Below are 10,221 nucleotides of genomic sequence, written 5' to 3'. Positions count from 1 at the left end.
GACGGTGTCTTTGAATGTGCGCTAATGATTACCTGTAAGCCTTTGAGGGGAAAGGGAGGGCTGCAAGGTAAATCAAAGGCAGAAGGATCTGACTGTACCTGGATTTCTGCAGGGTAGGAGTGGTCCTTCATTTCCTAGTTCCCAGCCCACTGTCATCACGTCAAAGAAAAATCTCCAGGGGTGCTAATCCTGTTGCATCGATCGATCGGACTAATAAAAAAGGAAGTGTGACAAAATACGCATTGCCTTCCTCTGTGCATTGTATGACACCAGGCAAGTTACCAGCTACAGACCGCTACTTATATTTTATGAAGGGTTTTTTTTGTTTGTTTTTTTTTAGATGACTTCATCCTTTTTGTATTTTGTTTGTTGGTTGAGTTGTTTTGGGGTTTTTTCCACATAAGAAAAAGTAGTGTAAGTAGTAGGGGGGAAAATGGAAACAGCAGAGGAAGGTGTGTTCTGCCTGTTTTTTCTTTCAGTGTCCTAACCTCACACATTGTATTTCTACCTTGTAATAATAGCGTCTGTAAGATCTGCCATAGTTGGTTTACGCAGCTTTGCAAAAATTTTACTAGATTTTGCACTAATTCGTATTAGCTTTGTCCTACCAAGTTCTGGGATTTATCTAATTACTGTTTTTTAAAAGTTTCCTTCTGTTTAATACTGCCCTGCTATGCAAAACCTTGCCCGGATCTCAGTTTCTTAAAAGAAAGACGTTGCTACCGTTCCTGATTCTTTCTTACTACAGGCTCAGGTGTACCAGTTATTCCAGGTTAATTTTATCTAATGAAGCCCATTCCTTTTTGTACATAAAAATGTCACTTAAACCTGTGCTTACAAACAAAAGAGACTAATTGCTCAATATTGAAAACATGGAAACAAAGTTTTTGCCTAAAATATTAACATTGGAAGTAGTCAAATGTAGGTTATTTTGTCCTTTTACTTTTTAAAAAATGTTACATGTTGTATGCACTGTGCTGATGCAAGAATCCTACATTTTAATGAATTATAAAATTATTCTGCATCTCATCAAGTCACAGTATTTCTGTACTATTTATTCATATATATACAGATACAGATATATATGGGCTTAACCATTTACAACTTGTTGCGGCAAGAACTTTCCTACCTGTAGGCAATAGATTGCTATGTTTTTAACAGATTGTGGCAAATTCTAAACAGCAATTCTTTTTGTACGTAATAGGACATTTCATCCTAGAAAAATAAAGTAATGTTTTTGACATTGGATTTGGTGCAGTTTCTAATGAAACAATGGTTGGTTGGTTAATATATTTTCTGTAAATGTTGGCACTGCCAAAGTGTACAAAAAAGGGTAAATTTTATGGGACTCCTCAGACTGGGAAGATGTTAATTTCATATGTGTATTTAGTATTATAAAGCCTTTTGCAAAGTCTATCACCATATAAATACACAGGCATTTTACAGTTTTATCAAGTACAGAGCTTTAGTCTTTCAAAAGTAATTTTTGGAAAAACATGCATTCTTATAACATATTATGAGTTTCAAAAGTTGCTCTTCTATGAATATTTGACAAGGTTCTGCTACTCAAATGAGATACGTATATTACAGCTATTTTGCCTTCAATATTCCAAGTAGTAGAATGCACATTTGTTATACTGTTGGGATTCAGATTCTACCCAGTCTTTGGGCTTGTAAATATACTTCATTTGCATCAATAGATTTCCTCTGCTAAAAGTATTTTCAGTGCCTTTTATTTTTCATCTGCCAAATTCACAATCCTTGAAACCATTTCATAAAAAGTATTTTCATAATACTGGTCAGGCTTTTTTCACCTACCCAAATTCTGCAGGATTTCTATTTCAGCTAATGTCCTGCAGTAGTTTAAAAAAAAATATGAACTTTCAGAGATATTTTCTAAAGTAAAACAATTACCTTTTTATATTTCAAGTGGCCTGGAGTGTTATTAAGAGACACTGAGATTTGCTGTTGTTTTGTAATCTGCCCTCCTGGAATCTTTGAATAAAAGTTCTTCCCCCATTTCTCTTCATTTGCTAGGCAAATGCCCTGCATCTTTTGTGTGTTTCTGATATTAAAGAGCCATCCTGATGACCTTGTAAATCTGCACACACAGCCTCATGACGGAGGCTATTACCCATAAGTCTCAGATTTCTCATTCTTAGAATGAGAATGGTGGTCTCTCAAGGGCAAATAAGTGCTACATTTTTTTAAGTGATAAAGTCCTGTGCCTGAAATTGAAGTTACGCTTTGTAGGTAGTGGGTCAGTTTTTAGGTGTTTGCATATACAAGTGTTTGATCAACTTAAAAAAATGATTTTAAGAGAAATATAAACTAACAGTATCAAATGATATCTTTAATTAAAAGACAGTAAAAAGCTAGTCGCCCCCCCCACCGCCAAAAAAAAAAAAGCATGTTTTATAGACCTTTCCCTACCAAAAGAAAAACGTTTTTCTGCTTGAGTTCTAACAGCTTGTTGAAAGAGGAACGTGCTGAGTTACTCTTGGCAACAGAGTATTTTATTGGTGAGGGACTTGTGCACCTAATCCTTCAGTTTTCGGAACACAAACCCATGTGCTAAGGAGAATCTATCAATAGGACAAAAGGACAAGGAACTACAGTGAATTTGTGAATTAAAATGTTCCATAAAATTCAAAGATTGTATCCAAGGTACTGACTGAATATTGAGAAGATTCTTTTAAACGTTTTTGCCTAACCTGGAATTCCCAGTCTCGTTCACTGCCTCCCGAGTACACCCCCAGACGCACAGCTGGCCTACCTCATTTGCACCTCACTTATCTTTCATTGCAAACCTGGGCTTCAGTGATGGCCTTAATTTTAATGAGGCAGTTTCTAAAAAGCTGGCCTGCCTGTGTTTGCCAAGGTGTACACGGGTCTTCAATGGCCACACAGAAGAACTGAATATGTACAGGATGTCAGGACAGGACAGAGGCTTCACAGCGTAAGGCCCTGTGTGCTATTACAGACTAAAGACACATCTTGAGCTCCCGAATGCATCTCCTCTGAGACCAAATGGGCTGTTTTTCTCTCCTCAGTGCGGTTCCTTTTTATCCTTTCTTGAGGTAGTTAATATTCAATCATGGATGATCAGTGTCTGTTCACAGTGTTTCAAATTAACTGCAGCACAGCCTGGTCTTCTGAAAAAAAAAACTGTTAATGTCTTTATAGACTCAGGTATAAAATTAATCTTAAATTCAGTTAGCGATGAAATCTTTTTCAAGCCAACCGGAAAACATTTAAAATTCACATGTTTGCAAGCCATCATTAAATATTGGTTCCAGGGATTTTGGAGTAAGTTTGAGAAATGCTTTTTCCCAAACCTTTGGGGGCTCAGTGAGGCTAAAAAGCAAAAAAAACAAAACAAAAAAGAACCACAAAACCCAAAAAACCAGCTGCATCCAAGATCTGATTTCAAGGCAAGATTTACTGCTTTATAAACACAAACATGATACTTGGTCTTAATAGAAAAATGACATCAGATAATACCCAGAATATGTTTGGCATCGGGATAGCTGCCAGTATGGCACAAACATGATTTTAGAAGCAGGAGGTGTGAAAAACTGTATCTTCTATCTTCGTACATCAGGAACACTTGTTAGAACAAACACTTGTTTGCTTCAATTAAGCCCTTCAGTACTCTTTTAAGTGTAAAACTTCTAATACTTGTCTTGGGCTCTGACTTTAGTGTTTGATCTAAATGTGATCTAAATGACATTTCATATGTCTGACTAGTGCACTTAACTGTTATGTACAGAATTTTAAATGTGATGGTTTTAGTATAAAATTTGGTTTGACTCACGATATAAACTATTCAAAACTGTATATTTAAAATCAAGGAAGTGTTTTTGTGAACTATTTCTACGGAAGAATGTATTTAAATTAAAATAATTAAAAATAAACAACATGAAGCAGTGATCTGTTAACTGGACAGGTCAGTTATCTGAGCTCTGTGACTGACCGGCACTACAGCTGAATAACTTTGCCCCGGAGCTTAGAAGCATACCATTTAAGAAGCATTTTGTGAATCAGAAAGTGACACCTTCAAGATCAGAGTCTGAACTCTGCAACTAGTTCTTAAAGGAGCTATGTGCCCTAAGCTAAAGGAAAATCCCATTACATGAGGATAGACCTCCTGCCTTATTGCTGAATTCCAAGTCTCATGATCCAGAAATGCCAGGCTGGTATTTTTTTTTTTTAATGGAAGTACTGGGGATTGAACCCAGGACCTCATGCATGCTAAGTTCATGCTCTACCACTGAGCTACACCCCACCGCACTAGGCTGGGATGTTTCAAATGCACTGGGTGTGAATTGCCCCTTGCACTTGCCCATCCCTTTTTCGGTTAAATCTTTTCACATAGCTGCTGCTGCTCCTGAGCAGTCCATCTCCTGGTCGGAGGCGCCCTCTCAGGACCTGAAGCAGAGCTGTAGGTAGCTGCCTTCTCTTATGGTAGATGTGGCCCATCACAATATACCTGCTGCCTGAAAAAAAAAAAAAAAAAAGTCAAATTATAAATTCATAGCATCATTTAAATTCCATGAAACTCTAAGAAAATGTAAGGTCTTTAAGAAATGCCTAAGCTTGAGTCTATTATCTTGCTGCACCTGTTGAATCTCAGACATTTAACCCTCAGGCAACAGGTGTTAACAGCCTAGTGACTGTTATAAAACAGATTATTCAGTCTGCAGATAGCCAACACTACGAAACAAAGGTCCTAAACACAATGAAACAGTGGGATTTTACAGAGAACATATCTAGAAAGTGGGTTGGGCATTACCCTGTACAAACACACACACACACTCTCAAGCCCACCCCCCACCCCCAAGACTTAAAAACTCAGTCTAAACAGCTCCTTAGGCATCCCTTCTGTTAACGGTGTTCCGTCATTCACTCCATTTGTCAACAAATATTTACTGAGTGCCTGCTTTATTACTATCCGTGCTGTTCCCATCTTTAACAGCCCGAGGCGGGGGATCGCTGATAGAATTTAAATCATAGAGTAGCCGAAATAATACCTGTCGCCTAAATTCTATTCATTTTAGGATATCCCTCTCACCCAAAAAGGTACTGGGGTGACCGATTGAGACCGGGCTGGGGCATATCCAAGTTATAAATGGTGGCATAAAGTACACATATAAGATGTTCACTTAGATCAGTTTCAATACCAGGTTTAAATTCTGGACATGGCTTATTGCAACTGGAGGAGTCTAGGGCTAACATGTGGACTCGGAAGAAAAACCCGTCCGGAGTGATGTACAGGCGGTTCATCTTGTATAGCCCGTCCCGGTCCACCAGCAGAGTCACCAGCCGGATCCCTGTGCCAAGCACGTCCACATCATGCACGATTCCGTTCACTGCTGCTTTCAAAAAACAAAGAGTTTGGAGAAATGCATAGCTTTCATTTCCTCTTTCTCTCCCCAGTGCGTTTTTAACAAATCACGAAATAGTCCACACGGGTCTGGGGCCTGCAGCACCGAGTGGGTGGGTTTCTGTAGGGTTTAATTTAGGGGTCCCGGTGCACAGCCCGGCGCTCTCGGCTCGGAAAGGCTCGCCCGGCGGCCCGAGCTCGGCAGCCCGGGCCCGGGAGGAGTGCGGGCGGGGCTCACCGAACTCGCTGGCGCAGTAGGACTCGTGCTCGTCCAGGTCCGCCCTGCAGGCGCGCGCGCAGAGCTCGGCGCCAGGTTCCGCGTCCTCCCTTCCCGGCGGGCCGAGGCGCGGCGGCGGCGCGGGCGCGGGTCCCGGGGGCGGTGCAGCGGCGCGCGGCCGGTTGGGGTGGGCAGGAGAGGCGGAGGCCTCGGCGGCGCGCGCGGGGGGCCGCGCGGCCGGGAGGCGCAGGGCCCGGGCGCGCGCGCGCCGCGGGGAGTCCTCCAGTGCGGGCACACGGCGCGGCGAAGCGCGGTTCTCGGCCTGCGCGAGGCGCGGGCTGGGCGGGCCGGGCGGGCCCGCGGGCGCGCGCGCGGCCTCCCGGAAGCCGGCCCGGTTCTCTGCAGGCGGCGGGGGCTTCCGGCGCCGCAGGTCCGACCAGGCGCGGGGAGAGTCTTCGGCAGCACGCGGCCGTCGCGGGGTCTCTGGGACCGGCTGCGCCTGGGGCCCCCGCGTCTCTTCCGCACTCGGGCTGCCGCCGGGGTCCGGCTTCCTGTGGGGCGGCGAGGCTGTAGGGAGAGAAGAGGAGAGGCCAGGGAGGCCGTCAGGGAGGAGAGGCCGAGGAGGCAGAGAGGAGAAGGGAGGGGAGGGGAGGGGGAGGCAGAGAGGGGAGGGGAGGCAACGGGAGGGTAAGAAGTGGGAGGCCGAGACCAGAGTGGAGGGAGGCCGAAAGGGGAGAGGAGGGGAGGAGAGGTGAGGCTAGGGAGGCTGAGAGAAGAGGGAAGGCAGGCAGAGACGAGGCTGCGGAGAGGAGGAGAAGCGGATTGGGGGAAAGAAGAAAGGGCTCTGGGAGGAGAGAGGAGATGGGGGACAATGTAAACTCAGCAAACACCTGCGAGAGGAGAGATGGGGAGGCCAGGAGACCTGGAAGTGAAGGAAAGAGAAAGGGAGGGGGTCGAGGAAGGCGCCCCTGGGGTTAAGAGGAGGAAACTTCCTCGGCTTCTGGTGAGCACAGGTTTCCTAGGCCCCAAAGGAAGACGGAGGTGAGGGTCCTGCCCTCTAAGAAAGAGGCCAACTAAGAACATTTTCCTCACCACTCAGTAGCTTTTAAAATTACAGCAACCTGTTTGTTCTAGGACTAAACATAACTGACAACTTTGGTTAAATAACAAACTCTTTTTGCCCTTTTATATGTGTGTGTGACATACATATATACGTACACACATACATCCGCCTTTTTGCTGTGTACAGTTTGTTGAGAAAGTACCAAGAGCAAATCCAGAGGGAAAGGTCTCATGTTACAGGTTCTCCTGATTGTTTAAGCGCCCCTGACAACAGAACTATTTGATTTTCCCACCGTGTTTACACTGTCATCTTGGTCTCTGCAGAATCAAGCATTTGTGAGTGGATTTTTATCTGGCTTCTTGGACACCGCTTACTAGTAAACCACAACTTAGATTTTTAAAGCATGGCTGGGAGGCAGAGGCCCCTGGTTAAGTATAAAAGCACACAAATTCCTTACATGCCCCCCACCCCCTTTCCATGTGGAGAAAAATCTCCTAAATGGCATGGCATGGAAACAAATTTTTGAAATTATTAGTGATTTTCCCCAGCTCTGCAGGCAGGTTGGTGAGCAAACTTCAGCCAGCTTAGAAGCTGGGCAACTTTCCATGCCCAGTTACACAATATCACCTCCCCGTTTTCCTGGGTCCCAGTGCCCTCCAGACAAGAGCCCGTCATTATTTTTCTATTGTTTTAACGTCTGGTTTGCTGCATTTCTCCTCTGGCATGGAAGAGTTGGGTCTGCCCATTTGCAGCTCTTGCATCACTTCATTTAAAGTGATTTATCTCGCCAAATTGACAGTCTCCTTTAAAATCAGCTTTCACCCGGCAATAATCGCCAGTTATAGTTCATGTTTTTGCAGAGAGGTTGATTCTGACTCATTATGTTCAACGTTGCCCATACACAGCTGAATAAAGTTCTGGTGGATATCCAATTCCTGGCTGTCAACTGTTGACCTCACAACTGCTTCCCCATTGATATCACCATCTGTTGTCATGGGAAAGATTGTCTGATATTTGGGTTAAATGCCACTGAAGTCATTCAATTTCCATGTGGAAAAATAACCCAAAGTAAATTGCCCTGTGAGGTGCGGAAGCTATTTTTCCCAGAGATAGCGAATCGAACAGAACATCCAAATAAAAGCAAAACAAAAGCACCTCCCTGCAGAGAACCTCTTATTTCTTCATTCCCTCAGTAATTTTCATCTCATGCATGAAATTGTGTGTGTGTTTTAAAGACTCAGGTGTCCCAAGGCCATTGGTTGGGACTGCAGGGAGAGGGGGGAAAGGTCCGATTTCGGCTCCCTTCGCCCCCAGCCCCGGCGGGACCCACCCAGCGCCTCTGATCGCCCGCGGGACGGGGACCCGGGCGCAGGGCGGACCCCGCGCTCCTCCCGGCGCCTGCCGCCCGCCCCGTCCTGAGAGCCCGGCCGGCACGGCTCCCGAAAGGCGCGCCACGACCCCTTTTGACACTTTCCCTCTTCCGTGATGGAGCAACTACTTAACATGCAAAGTTTTCTCCAGCCTGCCCGGCTCTCTCGAGATCATTTCAGTAGCTGAACTGGCTTCATTCCGAAAAGGCTGCCAAGACACACACAATCTTGGGGACACATTTTGCTCCTTTGGAACACGAACACGGACCTGGAGTCTTCTCTCTGGCAAGCCCTGACCCCTTTCTCGTCCCGCCCTTCATCGCGCCCTCTCCCCCCCCCACCCCCTCCACCCCCCCATCCCCCGGATCCCAGCCCCTCTCCCTGGGCTCAGCGTTTCATCGATCTTACCTTTTCTCTCCGCCACTGGGGCTTCGGGAGATGATCCAACGATCAAACAGAGGAGCCAGAAAGCTCTAGCTGTCATGTTTGTAGACACGGTTCCCAGGCTCTAAAACTGAGCCTGGGCTTTTGCTCTTTCTCTCCCCCCACCCCTTCTCCACACCCCCACCCCCGTTCATGCTAATGAGGGGCAGCCTTTGGGGAAACGGGAATCACTCACTGAACAGACCATTGGAACAAAACCGAGCTGCAGAGATTTCTCCCACCTCCTAAGGGGGACGAGCACTTGGCCTCTCAAAGTTGTCCCTGGGAACGTCTGTCCTGTGATCTGTGAGCAATAAGAGCATCAAATCCTACACCATAAACCCGTGTGGGTTTGCCGGCAGGAGTGGGGAGGAGGCGAGGGTGGGGTGGCCAGTGAAGAGAAGGGTGCTGAGGGGCTGAGGGACAGGGTGGGAGAGAAAGAATGATAGGGAGTTTTTCTAGATTAAGTCAACAACAAATAGGCAAATTAGTGCTTAAGACACTTTGGGCTTGTGGAAGGGAGGCGATTCCAGATGACAGAAAATATGTCCCGGAATGTGTCAGGGATTCCGAGAGGAACCAAGTCACTACATCCTAGGTTTGGTTACACTATTTTACTATATATACAGTATTTATATTCTAGAATCAGAAAGGGGGGAAAAGCCTCAATAAAAGAGTTTTTCTTCTCCCTCCTCCTCCCCCCAAATGAAATTGGTATCTTGTTGGCTAGATTCATCAAGCCCATAAGAGTGCCTTTTACCCACCAGATGCAAGAGGACCAAGAAGTAAAAATCCTTCCCAGCTCTCTAGTGATGGCTCATCTCCTCAAGAAAGGTGGATTTTTTTTCTTTCTTTCTTTGTAAGAAAAACTCATTCCCTACTTAGGTCTGAATTCTTGAAATGGCTCTGTATATTGGGTCCTGAGCTAAGGACCCTTTCCCTCAGATTGAACAGAAACAGCATTCACCAAAGGGGTAAGTAAGCTCACCATAGTAAACCCACAGCCTTACCGACCTGTATCTCATTTCAACAGCTTCAAATCCAAAAAAAAGTGGAAATGCATTGAAATGAAGGCATTTTTTTCTGAAGCACATGAGCCAACAGTGAGATGCAGCTGCTAAAAGAAATAACGAACTTTTGCTGGGGGGTGGGGGGTGGGCAGGGGGATCATGTTTTCAAGAAAGACACTGGAAAGCTAGAAGGAAAAAAATAGGGCAGTGAAAGGGCTGGACTCCATCATGGTCAAGATCTTTTGGAGGAACTGGGGATAGGCACACAAAAACATGTTATATTTTTGGGTAATAACGAGTAGGTAGAAGATTTCAAGTGATAGGTTTAATTTCAGATTAAGAAAGAATATTCTAACTAAGATCTCCAAGAGAGCAGGCTGCTTTGAAGGATTGTGACAATGAAGTCCTGGCCATTGGGGGTATCCAAAGAGTATATGATTCAAAGACACTGTAGAACAGGTTCCTGAATTAGGTGTGTTGTGGTTTGAGGGCTGCGGTGAGATAAATCAGTTCTAGAGAGGAGCTGGCTGTCTAGTCACAGGCTAACAATATGTTGGAGGGAGGTCCCTATGTCTGTAGTCTGGTCCTCAACTTTCCTCAGCTTGAAACTCAGTTTTGTCAAGGGATCAGATTTATGGGACCAACTCATGTTAACCAAACTCATAAAAAGCAGATGTATAAACCAGAATGATGCTTATTAATTTGCAATAGAGAGGATCTTGCAAAGGTGATTGAGAGGTCTAATTATTAAT

General features: G+C 45.2%; 1 protein-coding gene across 1 annotated transcript; it reads right to left on the bottom strand.

Annotated features, from left to right (window-relative positions):
• Positions 1–3,424: 3,424 nt before the first annotated feature.
• C16H17orf58 (chromosome 16 C17orf58 homolog) lies at positions 3,425–8,600 on the bottom strand. The gene is made up of 4 exons (XM_010948666.3): positions 8,445–8,600; positions 5,625–6,170; positions 5,184–5,375; positions 3,425–4,499 (listed from the first exon to the last, which is right to left on the bottom strand). Exons 1-4 carry the CDS (start codon positions 8,518–8,520, stop codon positions 4,309–4,311), a joined length of 1,005 nt encoding a protein of 334 aa, XP_010946968.2. The 5' UTR covers positions 8,521–8,600; the 3' UTR covers positions 3,425–4,308.
• Positions 8,601–10,221: the final 1,621 nt, after the last annotated feature.

The sequence above is a fragment of the Camelus bactrianus genome, chromosome 16, assembly GCF_048773025.1.
Source record: "Camelus bactrianus isolate YW-2024 breed Bactrian camel chromosome 16, ASM4877302v1, whole genome shotgun sequence".
NCBI classification, from domain to species: Eukaryota; Metazoa; Chordata; class Mammalia; order Artiodactyla; family Camelidae; genus Camelus; species Camelus bactrianus.
The sequence above is the reverse complement of the archived record's forward strand: the minus strand, read 5'-3'. Positions and strand labels throughout refer to the sequence as shown.

Bases quoted from the DNA above. Each gene is read 5' to 3' on its own strand.
- C16H17orf58 (XM_010948666.3), bottom strand. From the start codon at position 8,520: ATGACAGCTAGAGCTTTCTGGCTCCTCTGTTTGATCGTTGGATCATCT. The intron at 5,376-5,624 runs GTGAGCCCCGCC...TTTTGAAAGCAG, and splicing joins CTACTGCGCCAGCGAGTTCG to CAGTGAACGGAATCGTGCAT. The intron at 4,500-5,183 runs GTATTGAAACTG...TTTTTTTTTCAG, and splicing joins ATGTCCAGAATTTAAACCTG to GCAGCAGGTATATTGTGATG.